This window comes from Camellia sinensis, chromosome 10, assembly GCF_055761805.1.
Source record: "Camellia sinensis isolate YWXY chromosome 10, ASM5576180v1, whole genome shotgun sequence".
NCBI lineage: Eukaryota > Viridiplantae > Streptophyta > Magnoliopsida > Ericales > Theaceae > Camellia > Camellia sinensis.
The window spans coordinates 153,135,864-153,159,359 of record NC_138970.1 but is presented as its reverse complement, the minus strand read 5'-3'; the positions used below and the strand labels follow the sequence as shown (position 1 = coordinate 153,159,359).

General features: G+C 34.8%; 1 protein-coding gene across 5 annotated transcripts; it reads right to left on the bottom strand.

The window, feature by feature from the left end:
- Window positions 1–4,134: 4,134 nt before the first annotated feature.
- On the bottom strand, window positions 4,135–23,095 carry LOC114296167 (uncharacterized). 5 transcript variants are annotated; one of them, XM_082892615.1, is made up of 4 exons: window positions 20,907–21,474; window positions 20,597–20,654; window positions 19,650–19,781; window positions 4,135–4,508 (listed from the first exon to the last, which is right to left on the bottom strand). In XM_082892615.1, the coding sequence occupies exons 1-4, from the start codon at window positions 21,190–21,192 to the stop codon at window positions 4,490–4,492; spliced, it is 495 nt and encodes a 164-aa protein (XP_082748741.1). In that variant the 5' UTR covers window positions 21,193–21,474; the 3' UTR covers window positions 4,135–4,489. The 5 variants fall into 5 exon arrangements, 1 of the variants encoding a protein (XP_082748741.1); XR_014342756.1 differs by lacking the exons at window positions 4,135–4,508; window positions 20,907–21,474 and adding exons at window positions 22,700–22,822; window positions 22,938–23,095 and having other exon boundaries at window positions 19,500–19,781; XR_014342757.1 differs by lacking the exons at window positions 4,135–4,508; window positions 20,907–21,474 and adding exons at window positions 22,700–22,822; window positions 22,938–23,095 and having other exon boundaries at window positions 19,500–19,781; window positions 20,597–20,651.
- Between the last annotated feature and the right edge of the window lie 401 nt (window positions 23,096–23,496).

Genomic DNA, 23,496 nt, shown 5'->3' with positions numbered 1-23,496 from the left:
AGGCAACTTTGGTGATGATGGACACGTGGCCTTTGGCACCGAGTCAGGGTTTCCTAAATTTTCCAAAATAAAATATTTAGGTGGCGACTCTGTATCTGGCAAAGCAGTCCATGTTTGGCACTTCTTTTCTAAAAATCTGTTTTCCAAAACGATTTGCCGGATTTGGACTCTTTGGTTCAGGTTAAGAACCGTGACAATTTGAGAGTCCTGAACTGTAGTGAACCCAATATGAATAGAACGGGACTCATCCTCCAGGGGCGTTCGGGGACGTCTACACCTGGCCAATTTTCAGAGCCATCAAGGAGTCTACCCTTAGTGGTTGTAATTTGTTCGTAACAAACCTGGCTACAAACATCTCGGCTAGGCCTTCCCAACTCTTAATAGTTCCTTTCGGCAACTTGTGGAACCAATCCGATGCAATTTTCCCAAAAGATGAGGGGAACACCTTGCACAGCAACTGCTCATCCCCGGTATACAAAGCCATTGAGTTTAGATATAAGCTGACATGAAAGTTCGGATCGGACTTACCGTTATAAATCTGAAACCTCGGCATATAGAACCTCTTTGGGGCCTCAAACCTATCCAACTTCACTGAGAACGGCGTTCTCGGCTTGACTGGGGATGTGACCTCGGCATTTTGTCGCTTCCTCTGGAGGTAGTCCCTCAAATCCTCCTTCGTTCATCCGGGAGCTCGGCTATCAACAGACTTCAACCTTTTTGGCGCACTGCTTCCGGCGTCATGGTGTATCTTCTTAGATTTTTCTTCATTCACTCTATCAAAGCAAAGTCCTTTCCTCTGGACATGCCGATGTTCTTTGACATAAGTTCCTTTAGTATGAGGCGTTCTCTGAGACTCACCTCTCACTGACTACTCGCCCAACATCTCGCAAAGGCCGATGTGAACGTTCCTTCTCCTTGTCATGCTGAGGGACTACTGGGATTGCTTTTTGCCCTCCTTTCTTGGCGTAAGTCTTGGCTGCTGGTATCGGCGTGTCCTGCAACGAGTACGGTGGTTACATTACGTTGTTCTGCATTATGAAGTTGACAACTGATTGTAGGTTTGCCAACTTGTTTTCCATCCCCTTCATCTCGCCGTCCCTCCTCAGGCATCTGTCCTTCCATTCCTGGAGGTTGCTTTCGTTGTAATACTCATCTCTGCCTGTTTTCTTTGGGGCGTCTCCCTCTTTGCCGACGTCCTTCTCCCCAAGATTCTAATCCCACACTCCTTCATTATGGTTTTCTTCCTCGATGTTAGGATCGACATGTTTACCACTCTTGTCTGGAACATCGTCCTCGATCTTTTCTCCTTGCCCGTTGTTGGCCATCTATTCTCCTTAAGTTCCCACAGACAGTGCCAAATTGTGGGTGTTGATTTCTAACCACACAACCAAACGAGGAACTCAGCTGAAGAGCACCGGCAGAATAGATTAAGCTCAACAACATGCACAAGAAAATGAGAATCCGGCGGTGGTTCGTCCACTCGGGGGTACTCCAACAATCAAGTCAGTAATCAATATCTCTCAAAGATAACAAATTGTACTTAAACTCACAAGAAAGAACTTTCTTCAAACCCACGAGGGTGCTTTGCTTTTATAACCAGCAGTGATTTGATCCCATTAGAAGCCTCACTTCAATGAACTCAAGCTCAATGCTCATCCTGGACCTTCATCTAGATAGAGATAAACTTTTCTTGAGCCTTATCTTTATCCAGACTGAGATCCTCTCATGTTCTAGGACTCTTGTCCTTTATCGGCTCATCTTGAATTCCGATATCTCCACAGATAATCCCGTCCTAGTCGAGATCACCTCGACACATGACCATGCCACGTAACACCTCGGTTGTCACTTCGGCGTCACCTTAGTCACGTGCGAGATTCACAAAATACATCCCCACAATTATTTTATTTATCGATTGATACAAAAAAAAATATATAATATTCAATTCTTTTATTATTGATCATAAAAGAATTGATATATTAGAAAGGATCAAAAAAGATAAGTATTAGTTCCTTTATTTATACCCAAGTTAATTATAAAATTAAATATAACTTTCTCGTAGTAGTGAGAAAGTTAAATATCATTGCCATTTCCAAATTTTTCAAAATATTGATTAAGGTTATGTAATTTAAGTATTTACAAAAATAAAAATAAAAAAATTTAAAATTTAACCCTCAAAATCCAATATAACTTTACTTCAACCTGTCAAACTTCACAAAAACTTTAATAACTATACAATTTTGAGCATAGCATTTTGACCCTTCCAACATTTACATACAACTTTATTTTAAGCCCTAAGAAAATTAATAATTTTACTTTGACCCCTCATTTCCTTTGTATTATTTTTGGGTCCATCATTGCTCACATTACATGGATGTGAAATTCATGAAAAAATGGCACTATATAAGACGATTGAATCTAATTCTATAATCAATTTGGATTAATTAAAAAGGGTGATTGTCGATAATATTTATTGAGTATGCATGTAGCGGAGTCCAAACATACACAAGAAAAATCTATTTTATATTATAGCAGAAGATCATCAAATCCAAAATACTAATCAATACTTTGACTATTATCCAAAATAAGAGGTATTCCCTTTATATGGTCTTCCACTTCTTTAATGGATGATTATGATTAATTTGATTCAATAGTCATTATTAATCTTTTCAAATAATCTTCTTTAAAAAAAAAAACCTTTTTAGAATAATTAGAATATTTCATCTTTCAATTATAGTCAAATTTTCTAAACTATTTAAGTTCATAGTAAAGTTTTATATATTTTTCTAGAATACTCTAAAACGTTGTAAAATCTTTAAAACTTTTCCAATATTCTATTAAGTAACAGATTGTTTTAATATATTTTAAAACTTTCTAAATTTTTTTAGAATATTATTAAATGATGTGAAAGAATTTAAGTCTATTTTGAATCTCAACAAAATATTTGTCTTGGAGTGTAATGTTAGTAGATGATTGGCTTGCTTTCTGGTCCCAACTTAATTGGCATCGTCTAGTTTGCTTTGATGCTTTGGCACTCGCCTCCCTTTATTGATGTTCACCTTTGTATTCTGTACATTTAATTTTTATCAATAAATTTTCTTTTGCTGATAAAAAAAAAAGAAAGGGGAAAACTACATGCAGGGATGAGTTGAAAAAAAAAACAATTACCAATATATTATTTACACCCAATTACAAATAGGCTTACACTTCATATATTTGTAAATTTATTTATTTTATTTTTTTCCAATTCTTCCTGCATATAATTTTTCCTTAAATTAACAACGAAGTCCAATAAAATGGCAACGAAGTCCAATAAAATGGCGATAACATACATTTGACTTTGACGTAACCTTGACAAATTTTTTGTTTTTTACTACCATGTTTGGAAGATATGAGATATTGATAAGATTTTATACGGAGCATATCTGAACCGACGAAATCATGTTACTTGATTTTTTAATTCCACCAAATTCAATGTATTAATTATATTTTTTTAATTTTCATATCTCTATATCTCATATAATTATATGATTAAGATTACATTAGGATAGATAAACAAAAGCATTTAAAGAGAAAAGATCCCTAGCCTAAATCAGAATATATATGGTACAAACCAAACAAATTTATGTTAATTTGTCTAATCAAATCAAACTGTACATCTCATCAAATGAAATTAATTATATGAATATATTTTTTTCACTCAACTTTATCAACGACCTTTTAACTTTAGTCAACTTTTTAATTAATCTCTCTAAAGAAATTATATACACGTACACTTTGTATATCCATTTTTTAAATTTAATGATATGTAAGGGCTGCAAACGAGCCGAGCCGAGCCGAGTCGAGTTCTGTAAAGCTCGAGCTCGGCTCGATAGAATTTGATAGTGTTCGGGCTCGGCTCGAGCTCGAGTCGAGTTATGAAAGTTGTGCTCGAGCTCGGCTCGCTAGATATTTATAAAGCTCGAGCTCGGCTCGACATAGCTCGTTTACAAACGAACGAGCTCGAGCTCGAACACACAAACAAATTAAACTATGAACAGCCCAAACAAATCTGTCAATCTTGAAAATAAAATAAAATAAATCAATAACAACATCCTAATCTTGAAAATAAAATAACAACAGCCCAATCTTGAAAATAAAATAAACTATGAACAGCCCAATCTTGAAAATAAAATAAAACATCCTCATGCAACAATAAATCAATAACAACAGCCCAAACAAATCTGTCAATCTTGAAAATCAAATAAAACATCCTAATGCAACAATTGATACATCCTAATAACTAATCTATCAATCTTCCTTCTCCTTCTCTTCGTCAACATCCTCAACCTTTCCTTCCTCGTCTTTCTTCTCTTCCTCATCCTCTTCATCAGAAATTTCCTTCTCTATAGTCTTCTCAATCTAGAGAGAGATTGGGTAACTAATGAATTCAGAATGCTTCTTGACCAAGTCCTTGAGACGTCGTTCCTCAAGGTACTCAAGCTGGTCTTCTTTAAGATTGTTCACCAAATCTGCAACCATTAAATTTAGATTTAGAGACAACATAAAAATCCCAACAAACCATACATATATGCAGGTAATATGTAGGTAATATGTTTATTTATGAAAAAAATAAATAAATAAAGAAGTTATGAGTCTGACCAGTAATTATTGTATATGCAGATATACAAAGCACAATGGAGAGTTATGAGTCTGACCAGTAATTATTGAATGCAATGGCAACTTTCATAGGACATTATGTGGGTGATTTTCCGACCACACTGCCCGCTTAGTAACCAGCTGGAGAGCACTGGCAGAATAGATGGTACCTGACTGACCTGCAACAGAAATATAAGAATCTCGCTGTGGTTTCGACCACCTGGGGGTACTCCGACGATCAAGTCAGTATATCTCTCAAAGATAAATCAAGTACTAAACTCACAAGCTTTAGTATCAAAAAACATACCTTAGACCCATGGGGGTGCCTCTCTTTTATAGCCAATACAATCCTAGTCCCAAAAGGAGCCTGGCCCTAATGGACTTAGGATTATTGCTAATCTGAGACTCCCAGTGGGATTAGGATAAACTCTCTAAGAATCTTATCTTTACTCAAACTGAAGTCTTCTCCCAATCTAGGACTCTTGTCCATATCCAAGTTGAGTTCCCTCTTCATTCTAGGACTCTTGTCCCTTATCCGTTTATCTCGGTTTCCGATATCTTCGGAGGCAACCTCGGCCTAGCCGAGATGACCTTGGCACAACGACCAAGACACGTGGCACCTCGGCTGACACGTCGGCTTCACCTTGCCACGTGTTGGTACTCAGAAAATATATCCCCACAACTGCCCCCTAGGTTCTATTACCTCGGCATTCTGAGGTGATGGAACCTACATTGTTCGTTCATCTGTGCCCCTCTGTCCGAGATCAAACTTGCCGACCTCAAAGTTCTCTGGACTTTACTGTCTACTGGTGTCAAGAATCAAGTTTCATGCTTTCCAAGCTGCTTGAAATCGCATCTCCTAGCCGAGATTCTGGTTCCATTAATTCGTAAACTCCAAGAGTTTTGCAACTGCTCCACTCACACTCTCTGGTGAGTTCCCAATTTCCAGTCACCTATTTGACTCCGGCGATTTTTATATCGGCGTTCATTTCACTTTTGTAGGTTCATAAACTCTTACTTTTTTATTAAGATCAATCTTTCATAACTCTTCTGATTTACTTTGAATCTGTTTATTTGCCATCTGTGGCCTTCTGTTCTTGTCATATCCGCTTTCTGTTGCTAGCATCATGTCTGGTTCATTACTTTCTTGTTCTTCACGTACTTACTTAGTGCCTGTGCACTTGGCTTTATTCATGAACTTTGTTGTCTTCTTGACTCTGAATTTTCTCTTTCTAGCTCTTTTCCTCAAATCCGCCATTGTTCCAAGCTTTCAAGCTCTGCAACTGTCTTCGTTCCTCTTCTCCGGTGAAGCTTTATGTGATTCTGTTATTTTCCCATCCGTCATCAGACTTCGGCAATTCTCATTCAAGTTTCCCTCTTTCTGGTAAGCCACTTTTCCTCCTGGTTTTATTTCTTGTTGCTTTCCAAGAAGCTCTGCTTAATTGTTAATCACTATTGCTTGTTTTACCCGTTATTTCCAAATCATCTTCTTGAATACACATTGTTCACACATCTGTTGATTTCTACCACTGTTCTTGGCTTGACACACTTGTGTAATCTTTTTGTCTTGATTTCTTGATAGCTTCATCATCATTCTTGATTACGAATTACATTCTTATTTCTGTTTTCTGTGTCTTTTTCCAGATTCTTGCTTTCAATCTTTGCCTTCAAACTTCGAGGTGCCAATCGCCGAGAAGAGCCTTGATCAAACTCTTCAGGAGATCGAGGCTGAGCTTGAGGCCGAGAAGGCTGCTGAGAAGTCTTCCCAACTGTCTTCTATATCCTGCCATTGATGCCGAGTAGTTTTGTTTTCAATTCTCTTTCTTCTTCTTTGGCTAAGCCTGAGCCGAGAAGAAAGAAGCGCTCTTCGTCTCCCTCCTGGATGAGGATTTTCTTCAGTGTCTCTTCACTCTTTTCGGTTGGCTCCTTGCCGACATCATCTAGGACCTCCATGTCCTCGTCTTCAATCTCTGTCTTCCCTGGTTCCCGAATGTTGCAGGTAGTTTTCATTGCTGCCATGGAGCAGTTCTTTGCCTGCAGTTGGTCTCCTCTGACTTCTTCAATCCCATGTTCTGTGGGGAACCGCAATAGTTGATGCAATGTTGAGGGAACTGCCCCCATTGCATGCAACCATGGCCTTCCCAAGATGATGTTGTAAGGTGAAGACGTGTCAATCACAACGAATTCTGTTTTGATCTTCTTCTAACTGCTCTTGCATGATTCTATACTTAGAATATTTTGCATGTCTTTCATATTTTGCCTCCTTTGTGCGATCTTCTCGGGGTTACATACCTCGGGTATAATAGCTACAAAACTTTTACTTCGGCAAGATACTGACCTGCAAACATTTTATAAATTCTAACAAGTGTGAAACATATACTACTCAATGTTTAACTTTGCAAACTTTTTCTCAAGTTTTAACAAGTGTTTAAACGGTGATCTCAGTCTAGCCTACTTGTAAATTGCTACAAATTTCAACAAGGATTAACATATACTGTAACAGGGATCAACAAGGATTAACATAACAAGTGTTAAACAATAATCTATTTGTAAATTGCTATGAATTTCAACAAGTGTTTAAACAACATACTTAGCTTTTTTCTCAACCTGTAAATTGCTGCAAATTTCAACAGATGATCATATGTCGGCTTAGCGTTATCTTGTAAATTGCTACAAATTTCAACAAGTGTTAAGCATCTTCTTTGGTTTAACCAACCTGTAGATTGCTACAAGTGTTTAGCAATAACCTCGACTTTGCTTCAACCCGTAAATTGCTACGAATTTAAACAAGCGAAGAGAAACAGTAATCTTGGCTTAACTTTAACTTGTAAATTGCTACAAATTTCAACAAGTGAAGATAAGGAACCATCTCAGCTTAACTTTAACTTGTAAATTACTACAAATTTCAACAAGTGAAGGTAAGGAACCATCTCAGCTTAACTTCAACTTGTAAATTGCTACAAATTTCAATAAGTGAAGGAAAGGAACCATCTCAGCTTAACTTCAACTTGTAAATTGCTACAAATTTCAACAAGTAAAGATAAGGAACCATCTCAGCTTAACTTTAACTTGTAAATTGCTATAAATTTCAACAAGTGAAGGTAAGGAACCATCTCAGCTTAACTTCAACTTGTAAATTGCTACAAATTTCAACAAGTGAAGGTAAGGAACCATCTCAGCTTAACTTCAATTTGTAAATTGCTACAAATTTCAACAAGTGAAGCTAAGGAATCATCTCAGCTTAACTTCAACTTGTAAATTTCTACAAATTTCAACAAGTGAAGGTAAGGAACCATCTCAGCTTAACTTCAACTTGTAAATTGCTACAAATTTCAACAAGTGAAGGTAAGGAACCATCTCAGCTTAACTTCAACTTGTAAATTGCTACAAATTTCAACAAGTGAAGGTAAGGAGCCATCTCAGCTTAACTTCAACTTGTAAATTGCTACAAATTTCAACAAGTGAAGATAAGGAACCATCTCAGCTTAACTTCAACTTGTAAATTGCTACAAATTTCAACAAGTGAAGGTAAGGAACCATCTCAGCTTAATTTCAACTAAGAATCATCTCGGCTTAACTTCGGTTAAGCATCGTCTCGGTTTCACTTCGGTTAAACATCATCTGGGCTTAACTTCGGTTAAGCATCGTCTCGGCTTAACTTCGGTTAAACATCATCTGGGCTTAACTTCGGTTAAGCATTATCTCGGCTTAACTTCGGTTAAGCATCATCTCGGCTTAACTTCTGTTAAGCATCGTCTCGGTTTAACTTCGGTTAAACATCATCTAGGCTTAACTTCGGTTAAGCATTATTTCGGCTTAAGTTCGGTTAAGTATCATCTCGGCTTAACTTCGGTTAAGCATCATATTGGTTTAACCAACTTATAAATTGCTACAAATTTCAACAAGTGGTAAACGCATTCTTCTTCTCTCTGCCCCCCCAGTGTGAACTTAAAACCCACTTGGGTTCTCATCATACATGTAGCTTCGACCTTGTCGCCGAGGTTTAATTCAAGCCGAGGTTGTCGGCCTTGGTTTCTCTATTGATCTTACTTGGCTCCAACCTGAGTTTGATTTTCGGCCTCGCATCGGCGAGCCGTTTCTCTTTTCTTGTTCCGTCGCCTTTGTTTCCGACATGTCCTCCTCGGCCCTAGCATACTTCTCAATTCTGGCCAACTTTAGTCTGATCTTGTGTGTTTCTTTTTTATCTTCTGGGATCTGAGATCTGCTCATTGTGCTCTTCTATTCTCGGACTCAGGTGCCGAGATCTTATCTTCTGGAATCTTGGATTTGCTCACTGAAGTTGAGCTCTTCTTTTCTCAGACCTACTCATCTAGGCCGAGATCATGTCTTCTGGGATCTGGAATCCGGGATTTGCTCACTCAGGTTGAGCTCTTCTATATTTGAATGTTATCTTCTTGGGAGCGCTCATGCCCCTTGTCTTTGCATCCCTTCTGGAAGGGTCTTCGTTCCTCCGCAGGTATCTATCCTTCCATACCTGGAGATTATCTTCGTTGTAGTATCCGCTTCGATTTATTGTCTTTGGTACGTTACCTTCCTGGCCGGTGTCTTTCACTCCGTGACTCTGGTCACGAGTTTCTGTGTTGCGATCGTCCCCTTCAATGTCGAGATTGATAGGTCTCCCACTCTCAACAGGAGCATTGGCTCTAATATGATCCTTTTGTCCGTCATTGGCCATCTATTCTTCTTTCTTTCCCACAGACGGCGCCAAATTGTGTGGGTGATTTTCTGACCACACTGCCCGCTTAGTAACCAGCTGGAGAGCACTGGCAGAATAGATGGCACCTGACTGACCTGCAACAGAAATATAAGAATCTCGCGGTGGTTTCGACCACTCGGGGGCACTCCGACGATCAAGTCAGTATATCTCTCAAAGATAAATCAAGTACTAAACTCACAAGCTTTAGTATCAAAAAGCATACCTTAGACCCATGGGGGTGCCTCTCTTTTATAGCCAATACAATCCTAGTCCCAAAAGGAGCCTGGCCCTAAGGGACTTAGGATTACTGCTAATCTGAGACTCCCAGTGGGATTAGGATAAACTCTCTAAGAGTCTTATCTTTACTCAAACTGAAGTCTTCTCGCAATCTAGGACTCTTGTCCATATCGAAGTTGAGTTCCCTCTTCATTCTAGGACTCTTGTCCCTTATCTGTTTATCTCGGTTTCCGATATCTTCGGAGGCAACCTCGGCCTAGCTGAGATGACCTCGGCACAACGACCAAGACACGTGGCACCTCGGCTGACACGCCAGCGTCACCTTGTCACGTGTTGGTACTCAAAAAATATATCTGTTAATCATATTATTTAATTTTGATGATGTCTAAAATATTATTTGTAACAATTTGAATTTTTTAATATACATATGTATTTGACCCAAAATATTATCTTTTTAAAAGAAAATATATATATATATATATATTTGTTAAATATTAGTTAAATAAAAATATTTTTGAATATTCACTTTTTGAAAATTGAGGCTGATGACTATTCACTTTTTGACCAAATTAAAAATTGATTAATTATATTATTTTGACAAATTTGATATTAATGGGTTGTCTTGTGTTGACAAAATTAATATGGAGTGATAGAATATATTTAGTTTAAAATCTCTACAACATATACAATATTTTAAAGATGACATACATTTTCAGATCCATCATAAATATCATTTAAAGAGATTTTTCTGTATACAAATATTTGATTAGAACATTATATATATATTGCATATAATATAAATAGAATACATCACCTGCGCTATTAAAGTTTTTACATTACATTGATTATATCATATTATAATCAAACAAGAAGAAAAAGATGGAGTTATATATATATGTGTATATATATATATTATAAATTAGATGGAGAAAATTATTTGTTTGTTTGAAAGTTGTGAACTTTGTATTAAATTGTCTACAAAAATGGTGGCTCCGTGTTTGAAAAAACAAAAAGAAAAAATCAGTCTTATTTTTTATTTTTTGCTGACTATTCAAAATCAATGAGTGTGCTTATGTAAGCGATGACATCAAGAGTGTGCTTATGTAAGCCATGACATCAGGAGCGTGCTTATGTAAGTCATGACGTCAGGAGCGTGCTTATGTAAGCCATGACGTCAGCAAGGAGCGTCCAACGGGTATATTTTTGTGTATAAATAGAAGTGTTGGATATGGAGAAAAATCAAGAACTTGAAGAGAAAAATTTTCTGTGAGTTTCAAAATTCTGAGTATTCTATTCTTTCACTTTCAGATCTAAGTCTAGCCTTTGTTCTTACACTTTCATATTTACTCTTTGTGAGAGAATTATTGTAAAAGTGGGTTCAATTACCACTTATTCTTATTCCTTATTTTTGTGAGAGATTTTGTGTGGGTAAGGCATTTATTGTTGTGTGAGGCTCAATAGATAAGAGTAAGTCCTATGCCAAATCCACAAGCTTGGTGGTGTATTTATTCAATTGATAGTAAAGAAATTCTCAAGGAGGTTCCTTGGGGTGTGGACGTAGGCCTGGCGTGCCGAACCACTATAAATCGCAGTGTTTGATTTTCTCTCTCTGTCTCTTCTACTTTTATATTGATAATTATTATTCTGTTTTTTTTATTTATTAAAATTCTGAATATTGTGTTATTTTTAATATTGTGAAATTTTTAATAACCCAATTCACCCCCCTCTTTGGTTGCCTATCTTGGAGAACAATTGGTATCAGAGCCTAGACTTTAGTTTTTGTGACTTAACCGTCTTAGAGTAAATCATGGCAACCCCTAGTTATTCCTTACCCGAGGGACAAGCATCTAATAGGCCACCTCTATTTAGCGGCACAAATTTTAGCTATTGAAAAACTAGGATGACCATACATATTCAATCTAATGATTATGAATGTTGGAAAATTATTTGTAATGGTCCAAAAATTCCTACCAAAACTATAGATGGACTTAGGGTACCAAAACCTGAAGATGAGTGGGATGAATCAGATACTAGAATGACCCAAATTAATGTCAAAGCTACAAACATGTTGTACTGCGCCTTAGATGCCAACGAGTTCAATAGAATTTCCACATGTAAAACCGCTAAAGAAATTTGGGACAAGCTTATAGTGACTCATGAGGGAACCGAACAAGTTAAAGAATCTAGAGTTAGTTTGCTAGTCCATAATTATGAACTTTTTAAAATGAAGCATGATGAAACTATTCCTCAAATGTTTACTCGTTTTACTGATATTATTAATGGTTTAACTTCTCTTGGCAAAATATATACTAATGCTGAAATTGTAAGAAAAGTGCTTAGGTCATTGCCAAAAAGTTGGGAGACAAAAGTCATTTCCATTACCGAAGCCAAGGATTTATCAAAGCTAAGTCTAGATGAGTTAATGGGATCTCTCTTAACTCATGAGCTCATAATGCAAGAAGGAAAGGAAGAGGAGGACAACAACAAGAAGAAAGGAATAGCCTTCAAATCCACCTCGAAACATCAAGAGAATAAGGAAGATGATTCAGATGAGGATGAGGAAATGGCATTCATCACTAGAAAGTTCCAAAGGTTTGTAAGAAAGAAACAAGGCGTACGAAATTTTTTCAGAAAAGACTTCAACAACAGGGATTTTCAAAAAGGAGAAAATCACAAAAAATCTGAAGTAACCTGCTATGAATGCAACAAACCTGGACACTACGAATCAGAATGTCCAGAACTTAAGAAAAAATTCAAGAAGGACAAGAAGAAAGCTATGATTGCAGCATGGGGAGAAGATAGTGATGAAAGCGATACAGAAACCGAAGTTTGCAAAAATGAGGTCGCTAACCTATGTTTAATGGCACTTGGAAATGAAAATGAGATAAATGACGAATCCTTTACATTTGATGAATTACAATTAGCTTTTGATGAATTACATACTGAATTTAAGAAACTTAGTTTGAAAAATAATTGTCAAAAGAAAGTAATTTCAAGTTTATCAAAAGAAAATGAATCATTGACTTCCAAGATAAATGTTTTAGAAAATGAAGCCATGAAAATGAAAAAGGAAAATGAGATTTTAACTCAAAAAGAGTCTTCAATTTCTGAAAAACATTTAGTTGTATTGCAAAAAGAAAACGAGTCTTTAAAAAATGAGCAAATTATTTTGAAAAAAAATATTGAAGACTTGAAACTACTCTTTCAAAGTTCACTCAAGGTAGAGAGACTTTAGATAAAATTCTTAAAAATCAAAACCGTACTTTTGGTAGAGCCGGAATTGGATATAAACTTTTTTCAAAAGTAAAAACTGCCAAAAATGGTTTTGTATATGCATCTTCTAATCACTCTCATCTCACATGTCATTTTTGTGGAACAAAAGGTCATATTTCACCTTCATGTCCTATTAAAAGAAATCCTTTTGCTAAAATAAAAAAGATGTGGGTTCCTAAGGATATCTCAAGGGTGTCAAATTCTAACTTTTATGGACCCAAGAAAAAATGGGTACCAATAGAGAAATCAAATTTTTGTAGGTATGTTTCAAGACAAAATCCAGTAACGATAGATGGTATCTCGACAGTGCATGTTTGAGGCACATGACTGGAAATAAAGCTATGTTCGCGACACTCCAACCAAAGGATGGCGGATATGTGACTTTTGGCGACAATAGCAAGGGTAAAATCATTGGTGTAGGAAGTATTGGTAAAAACCCCTCTCCTATTATTGAAAATATTTTATTTGTTGAAGGTTTAAAACATAACTTGCTTAGTATTAGTCAATTATGTGATAAAGGTTATAGAGTTATTTTTGAGAAAACTCATTGCACTATTGAAAATACTTTAGAAAATAAAACTTTATTTGTAGGTTATAGACATGAGAATGTATATGTGTTTGATTTACATGATTTATCTTCTCATTTTAACATTAAATGTTTATCTGCTATAAATGATAATGGTTGGCTTTGGCATAGAAGATTAGGACATGCTCATTTTGATTTAATTTCTAAGTTTTCAAAAAATGAGTTAGCCATAGGTTTACCAAAAATTGTTTTTGAAAAAGATAAACTTTGTGATGCATGTCAATTTGGAAAACAAACTAGAATTTCTTTTAAATCCAAAAATATCGTTTCAACTACTAGACCACTTCAACTCTTGCATATTGATCTATTCGGACCATCTAGAACATTAAGTTTATGAGGAAAATCTTATGCCCTTGTTTGTGTTGATGATTATACTAGATATACATGGGTATTATTTTTAGCACACAAAAATGAAGCTTTTTATAATTTCTCAAAACTTTGTAAAAGAATTCAAAATGAGAAAAATCTTAATATTTGTAGTATTAGAAGTGACCATGGTAGAGAATTTGAAAATGATGATTTTATTAAGTTTTGTGATGACTTAGGAATAGATCATAATTTTTCAGCCCCTAGGACTCCTCAACAAAACGGTGTGGTTGAAAGAAAAAATAGAACTCTTGAAGAAATGGCCCGTACTATGCTTTGTGAAAATAATTTGCCTAAATATTTTTGGGCGGAAGTTGTTAACACTGCATGCTATGTTATAAACCGTGCCATGATTAGACCTATTCTTAAGAAAACCCCTTATGAACTTTGGAAAGGTAGAAAACCTAATATTAGTCACTTGCGTGCTTTTGGTTGTAAATGCTTTGTATTAAATAACAATAAAGATAACTTAGAAAAATTTGATGCTAAATCGGATGAAGTTATATTTCTTGGTTATTCTATGTCCAGTAAAGCTTATAGAGTATTCAATAAAAGAACTCTACTTGTTGAAGAATCTGTGCATGTTGTTTTTGATGAATCTAACGATATTATTTCCAAGAATCTTGTAAGTAATGATATTGTAGAAAATCAACCAAGCATGGAGAGCATTTACAAAAATGAAAATGAAGAAAATCCATTACGCGAACATGAAGAAGAAATGACAATGGAGAAACTTCAAGAAATATATGCTCTTCCAGAAAGTGACTCAAATCTATCAAAAGAATGGAAGTATGCTCATGGCCATCCCAATGACCTCATCATAGGTGATGCGGCAGAAGGTATAAAAACTCGTTCCTCTGTTAGAAATATTTGTGGTAACTTAGCGTTTGTTTCACAAATTGAACCAAAATCATTTTTAGAAGCTGAAAATGATGAAAACTGGATTTTAGCAATGCAAGAAGAATTAAATCAATTTGAAAGAAATGAAGTTTGGTTTTTGACCCCTCGACCTAAGGACCATCCAGTTATTGGTACAAAATGGGTTTTTCGAAATAAAATGGACGAATCTGGAGTTGTTACTAGAAATAAAGCTAGATTAGTAGCTCAAGGCTATAATCAAGAAGAGAGAATTGATTTTGATGAAACTTTTGCACCAGTTGCTAGACTTGAAACTATTAGAATGTTATTTGCTTTTGTGTGTTTTAAAGATTTTAAATTGTATCAAATGGATGTTAAAAGTGCTTTTTTGAATGGGTATATTTCAGAGGAAGTCTATGTTGAACAACCTCCCGGTTTTGAAAATCATAAATACCCGGATCATGTTTTCAAACTTTTAAAAGCTTTATACGACTTGAAACAAGCTCCTAGAGCATGGTATGAAAGATTGAGTAATTTTTTATTTGACAAAGATTTTTGTAGAGGAAAAATTGATACAACACTTTTTATAAAAATCAAAAAAAAAAGATATGCTAATTGTTCAAATTTATGTTGATGATATTATTTTTGGTGCTACTAATGAAAATTTGTGCAAAGAGTTTGCTAAAGACATGCAGGGTGAGTTTGAAATGAGTATGATGGGGGAATTAAATTACTTCCTTGGTCTACAAATTAAACAAACTAATGATGGAATCCATTTAAATCAAATGAAATATATCAAAGATCTACTCAAAAGGTTTGAAATGGAATCTTCAAAGCCTGCAGCAACTCCAATGAGCACATCGATAAAAATCGACAAAGATGAGCAAGGTAAACCTGTAGATGAAAAGAAATATCGAGATATGATTGGTTCTTTACTTTATCTTACTGCAAGTAGGCCCGACATAATGTTTAGTGTTTGTATGTGTGCACGTTTTCAATCCGCACCGAAAGAGTCACACATCACCGCAGTCAAACGCATTTTCAGATATCTTGTCGGCACTCCAAATTGGGGATTATGGTATCCTAAGGGAACCACCTTTGAACTTTTTGGTTACTCAGATGCCGACTTTGCGGGATGTAGACTTGACCGAAAAAGCACTAGTGGCACTTGTCATTTTCTTGGACACTCACTCACTTCTTGGTTTTGCAAAAAACAAAACTCAGTGGCTTTGTCAACTGCTGAAGCAGAATACATTGCCGCCGCTGGGTGTTGTGCACAATTGCTTTGGATGAAACAACAACTTCAAGATTTTAGACTTCACTATGATCATATTCTTATAAAATGTGACAACACAAGTGCCATTAACCTTTCAAAAAATCCTATTCAGCACTCACGCACTAAACACATTGAAATAAGGCATCATTTTCTGAGAGATCATATACTTAAAGGTGACATTGAACTCGAATTTGTGCCTACAAATTGTCAATTAGCTGACATATTTACCAAGCCTCTAAATGAAGAACAATTTTGTTATATTAGAACAGAACTTGGTATGATGAATACTCCAATATAATGTTTATATTAAAAAAAGATTTTTTAATAATTAAATAAAATAAATATTGTAATAATAATTATTATTATAAAAAATAATTACCATAATAATAATATACATATATTTATATATATAATTTTCTCTCTCTCTCTCTCTCTCTCTCCCGTTCCGTCTCTATCTCTCACCCACCCTCTCCCTTACTCTCTCTTTTTCTCTTTCTCTTGGTCTCTCGCTTTCCCCTTCTTCCTCATACCCTCAGCCGACTCCATCTCCACCCTCACCATAGCCTACAACCAACTCCACCATCCATCATCCACAAAATCATTCATCACTTTCATCACTATCACCATCTACCCAAATCCCTCACCAATCTTCCAAACTCCATCACTTCTCCACCCGAAATCTGCATCACCATCTTCACCGATTCATCAAGTTCCATCACCGATCCATCAAGATCCGTGACTGATCCATCAAGATCCATTGCCGATCTACACAAATTCGCCACCGATCTACCCAATCTTCTCCATTTCTTCCGATCATCAAGGTCATCACCGATCAACATGTTAAAATTCTTGTTACACTGTGTTATATTTTTTTACTTGTTATATGTGTTCCAAATTCTCTTGGATTTAATAATAGTTGCTTCTACCTTGTCTGAAGAAATTATTTTTATTTTTATTTTCTCCTTTTATGCTAGTGCACTTGGTGTAATTGTTTATGGCCGGATCTTAATGGCCCTTGGTATTATAGATTGGTAATTTGTTTCTTCAAATTTATGTAATTTTTAGTGCATTAATTCAGGGGGAGACTCATATATTTTGAGATTAACAATCATTATAAAAATATATATATATATATATATATATATATATATAAAAGGGGTGTGTGTATATTCTGTGCATAATTTTAGGGGGAGTATATATACATATATTTTTTTTTACTCCTTATCTGCACCAACAAACAAATTTTTTTTTGTGCAAAGACAGAATTAAAAAAAAAATTAATAATAAAAATAAATAAATAAATAAGAAAGAAATGCTCGAAATTTTATTTCAGAAAAAGAAAATATTACTCGATTACATGTAAATTTTTAGAAGACTTCACAGATTTTTTCTTTTTCACTTCTCTCAACAACTTTTCATGAGCCTCTTTTACATGTCTCTCTCTATTTTCAATTTCTGTGAGTCTTGGCATTATCACCGTTGCATAATAATGCACTGCATTCTCCAACTGTGCATTTTTCCTTTTTAGCTCTTTCTTCTCCTTACACATATTCACTACTTGTTGTTTTAACAAGCACACCTCATCTCTCCTTTGCTGATTTTCTTGTACTCTTGCTTGTAATCGTCGCGCCATATTGGAAACTGCAGTCATGGCCTGTGTACTAAGAGCCATAGTGTTATTAATAGCATCGAAATCATTTCGATTACCAATAACACTAGAACCCTCATTTACAGGCATAGCATATGCCTGCGTCACTGGTACTCTCTCATTTGCCTGCATTACAGGCACCTCATGCAGGTCCGACTCATTGATAGCCAAGGTAAGGAATGACATGATTACAAAAGAAGCTAAAATAATTTTTTTTTTCTCAAACACTTGATGATTTTGTATTTGATCTGTGTCACTTTTTATACACTCCATTGATCCATTACTCGATGCATATCTGCTATATCTGCTCAAATATTTTGTTTGTCAATATTTCCTGCGCTCGAGATGCTCCAAAATCCCCACAATGATTCCGACAAGACAGACGGCCCATTATTTTATTTTTGGCCATTCAGATTATTGTATCAAATGTGTTTATTTTTTATCTTCATCTTTATTTTGATGATGTCAAATGGGGAGAAAAAATATGATTTTGAAAATTCTATATTGCGGGGTTATCAAAGAAAATTATATGTTGCAGAGTTATCAAATATTTTGTCAATTTTTTTTTGTCAAATCCATATAAATATTACCATCATCAAAAAGGGGGAGATTGTTAATCATATTATTTAATTTTGATGATGTCTAAAATATTATTTGTAACAATTTGAATTTTTTAATATACATATGTATTTGACCCAAAATATTATCTTTTTAAAAGAATATATATATATATATATATATATTTGTTAAATATTAGTTAAATAAAAATATTTTTAAATATTCACTTTTTGAAAATTGAGGCTGATCACTATTCACTTTTTGACCAAATTAAAAATTGATTAATTATATTATTTTGACAAATTTGATATTAATGGGTTGTCTTGTGTTGACAAAATTAATATGGAGTGATAGAATATATTTAGTTTAAAATCTCTACAACATATACAATATTTTAAAGATGACATACATTTTCAGATCCATCATAAATATCATTTAAAGAGATTTTTCTGTATACAAATATTTGATTAGAACATTATATATATATTGCATATAATATAAATAGAATACATCACCTGCGCTATTAAAGTTTTTACATTACATTGATTATATCATATTATAATCAAACAAGAAGAAAAAGATGGAGTTATATATATATGTGTATATATATATTATAAATTAGATGGAGAAAATTATTTGTTTGTTTGAAAGTTGTGAATTTTGTATTAAATTGTCTACAAAAATGGTGGCTCCGTGTTTGAAAAAACAAAAAGAAAAAATCAGTCTTATTTTTTATTTTTTGCTGACTATTCAAAATCAATGAGTGTGTTTATGTAAGCGATGACATCAAGAGTGTGCTTATGTAAGCCATGACATCAGGAGCGTGCTTATGTAAGTCATGACGTCATGAGCGTGCTTATGTAAGCCATGCCGTCATGTAAGCTCCAAAATTCTGAATATTCTATTCTTTCACTTTCAGATCTAAGTCTAGCCTTTGTTCTTACACTTTCATATCTACTTTTTGTGTGAGAATTATTGTAAAAGTGGGTTCAATTACCACTTATTCTTATTCCTTATTTTTGTGAAAGATTTTGTAAGGGTAAGGTATTTATTGTTGAGTGAGGCTCAATAGATAAGAGTAAGTCCTGTGCTAAATCCGCAAGCTTGGTGATGTATTTATTCAATTGATAGTAAAAAAATTCTCAAAGAGATTCCTTGGGGAGTGGACGTAGGCCTGGCGTGCCGAACCACTATAAATCGCAGTGTTTGATTTTCTCTCTCTATCTCTTCTACTTTTATATTGATAATTATTATTCTGTTTTTTTTTTATTTATTAAAATTCTGAATATTGTGTTATTTTTAATATTGTGAAATTTTTAATAACCCAATTCACCCCCCTCTTAGGTTGCCTATCTGGGAGAACAATATCCCCACAAACATTTTCATGCATATCATTTCAGCTCAAGTAATACATCTTGCTAACAACACTGAAAGGAGCTCAATGAACAACAAGAATCCATGTTCAAGAATCACAAATAAAATAGAGATCTTCTACCTAAGAGAATGAAGATCAAGATGTATGTGAGCTTCATCTGATGTTACTTGAGCTTTAAGTGCCATGAGAATAGCTTGCTGCTTAGCATTCTCAACTTGAGCTTCTACCCACTGTCTTTCACTCGTTCCAAATCTATCACAGTATTGAACAAGTATAAACCTTTTTTTATAAGTATTGGACATCTACAAACTATATAGCCAGATAAACAATTATCACAAAGTTATAAAAGAAGCATGTTCAAAAATGTAGGTGTCTTGTTTAAGAAACAACTTCTGACAAAAAAATTATTGAACCTGATTGCATAATATACTGAAGAACTAGACATTCTCACGATAATGTTTCAGAAGTAGGATCAATCTAACATATCTCATTGTCATGTGCATAATAATAACACAGGTGACAGAGAGAGGAGGCAGAGGGCTCTGTCACAATTTAATTGATAACAAAAAAAAAAATCCCAACAGAACAAGATATTCAAATTATATCACTCACCCCACAGCAAAAACATCCTCAATGATCAAAATGTGAAAAATAGAATACTAGAGATGTCATACAAGGACATATCAAATTCATCAAATTCAATTTTTTCTTTATAGAAGGTAAACTGGAGAAAGAGGGAAGATGGATACATATTGAAAAAAAAAAAAAAAAATTGAATGGCAAAAAAAAAAGAAAGTTGGGTTGATTACAGAAGATGGTCACATCTCACAGCAAGAACCAAACAAAACCTCTTCAGAGAACCAGATCATAATTGTCATTGACCTTGGCTAATATTTTTTCCTTCTACAGATAAATACCACCTGCACATCTCTTTCCTAATTAAAACTTGAAAAAGCCATATTCATCTAGATTATAACCTCCTTCAAAATCCCATAAACATTAAAACCAAACATTTAAAATGCAAAGAACCAAAATTTTTAAAAAGTTGCATAAGTAAAATTACATACATAGAGCGAAGCCGTTGCAATTCAGATACACGTTGATGATGTGACTTCTCTAAATCTGCTGCATCAGTAAAGGGAGAATGATAAGTCAAAAATTCATGCTTTATTTTATTATAAGTAGACTTGATAATATATGGCCTATACAAATTGAAATTGTCTGGATATGTATATGTGGGTTGGTTTGTGTCAATGCCTACAAATTGACAAGAGGATTTCTCAAAGTCTGCTAAGCTGCAGAAACAAATATAACCAAAAGAAAATATGTTTTTTTGTGTGTACTTATTTGCACCATTGCATTGAGCCTTCTTCGTACCATCTGGAAGGACTACTTCAGTAAATTCTTTCCAAGCTTGGGATGTCCTTTTTCTAGATTTCTTTTCAAATGGGTATTTGTCATTTAAAGCTTCTTCATTGTCTCTTTCATTGTCCTCTATTTCAATCATATCATCAACATCAACCTCAACATCAGCATCAACATCATTCACAACACCATTGATAGAATTATCCATGAGTGAACTAACGGATGACTCTTCGAATGAAGAAAATGGTGTACACGAATCTTGTTCTGGAGAAGTGAGATGAAGTTGTCTATTTGACATATCTAGAAGGGAGGGGGGAAATAATTTCAAAATGTGAGGCTTAAAAAATGTAATTAATATTGTTACAAAAGGAAAGAAAAGTAAAATTTAGATTTTTAAAATTTTTCTATTTGATGCAAAGGCCAAATCAATTACAAATAAGACACACGACAAAAGAGATTTAAATGAATGAGATAAATTACTCGCACCAATTCCACTATGCTAAAAGAAGAAAAGAGTATAATTCAACTAATTAAATATGGAATAATGCTTGGGACCCCCTTTTGGGGGTCACCCCTCAACCCCCTTTGCCACGTGGCGGGTGGTGATTGGAGGAGCAGGAAAAAAAAGAAAAAGAAAAAGAAAAAGAAAAAATAACCAATGAGAGAGAGAGGGGGTCAAAGGGGGTGGGGAGAAAAGGGAGGATGAATCATTGTTGTTAAATATGCAACTGTGTGGGGATGAATCATTGTTGTTAAATATGCAACTGTGTGGGGCATACAATACCAATCAGACTATACAAATCCAACAAGTAAAACATTCAGAGAATAAAATACAATTGGTATCTCAAAGCCCTAAATATAAATATACTTAGATGATAGTATACCACCCAGTATGATGACAGGGACAAAGCTCACATGAGAGGCCAACCAGATTATTCATGGGTCCCCCTCCAGCTCAAGTAAAATATTAATTATATAACAGTATGAAAGTTTGAATGATTATAACAACACAAGTATTCTACAAAATGAAATTGAAAACCATTAGTTTCATATAGAGATGTCATGTCACATTATCTTTTGTTATATATATGTGTTTTATTATGTGGAACTCATTAGTATTTCTAGCATTAATGTGAAATTTTAAAACTACATAAATAGGATATTAGGAGACAAGTTTGTCCAGTTAATTTAATTTACTAACTTTTATTAATCAAAAATACAAAAAATAAAATGGGTTGAATACTGCACTCAATATATATTCCTTTCTCCCTCCCTTACGTTTAAAGTCCTGTTTCTCTCTCTTCTAGTAAGGAAGAATTTATTCAAGGAAAATTGCCCAACTTGAGAAGCTTCCAGGGAGGCACCCCTAACCCCTAATAAAAGAAAAACAAAAAGGAAAACAAAGGAAAATTAGACACCTCTATAATATCTCACTCTTTCTTTCTGCCTTCCTTCCTTTGTATCTCTCTCTACACTCATTTGTGTAGTGGAATAAATTATACATATGTATACATATATTTTGCCTGAAACAAGTGAATGCTGGATTCTTGACTCCAGGGTTTATGGGGTTATATGTGGTGTTCCTCTGTTGGTGTGCCGTTAGAAGGTATGGTTTCTAATTTTCTAACTTTCTTATCATATCCAACAAACCTTAGCCTCCAACAACACACTCTTTTCTTTTTCCCCAAAACCAAAGATTAATTACATCTTTGTGTTTCACAGTGAACCACCAGAAACAAAATCCAGATGATCAGAAACCCCTCAACCTAAAAATTGAAGAACAAAAGTAAGGAATAGAAACTTACCACAAGGGATTGAAGAGAAGATTTCATCTTCTAGTCCCAAATCTTCACCAAAACAAAGAAACGTTGAAATAGAGATGTGTTCTTCGTTCGATTCGATGTTGTGACCCTAGCCCCAAAATTTGTCTGCAGAGAGAGATGAGATGATGAGACCAAATCTCTTGAAATAGAGATGAAAAATAAGAAAATAAGGAAGGAGGAGTAGAGAAAGTAGAGATGAGATGATTTTATCTTCTCTCACACTTATTCGAATCAGGAAAAGCTTGGATGGAAACAAGGTTTTGTTTTGGGTGAGAGAAGAAAACCACAGCAGTTTCCAAATCTGAGGACTGAACCCTAATTTCATAACACATATGTATATATATATATACCAGGCTCGCGAGCCTAACCGAGCCGAGCCTTACCAAGCTCGGGCTCGGCTCGTTAAGAAAACGAGCCTAAATTTCTGGCTCGAGCTCGTTTATTAAACAACCGAGCTGAGCTCGAGTCGAGCCTAATCGAGCCGAGCTCGAGCCTGTTCGCGAACAGCTCAGTTCGTTGGCAGCCCTATGATTGGCTTTGTTTAGGAAGTGGGTTGGTTTTTTTTGACTATTTTAGTTTGGGCTAAAAAGCTTAGTTTAGGAATGACTTTTTAGCTTTTTAATTTTTTTGACTTTTTTTGTGGGAGAAGAGTGTAATGATTATGGGTTGAATGTGACATTTTGTTTGTTGTAGCTAAAATAGCTTATTTTGTCTTTGTGACTAAAATAGTCAAAAATCATCTTCCCAAACGATGCCATTAATGATTACGAGAGATATAA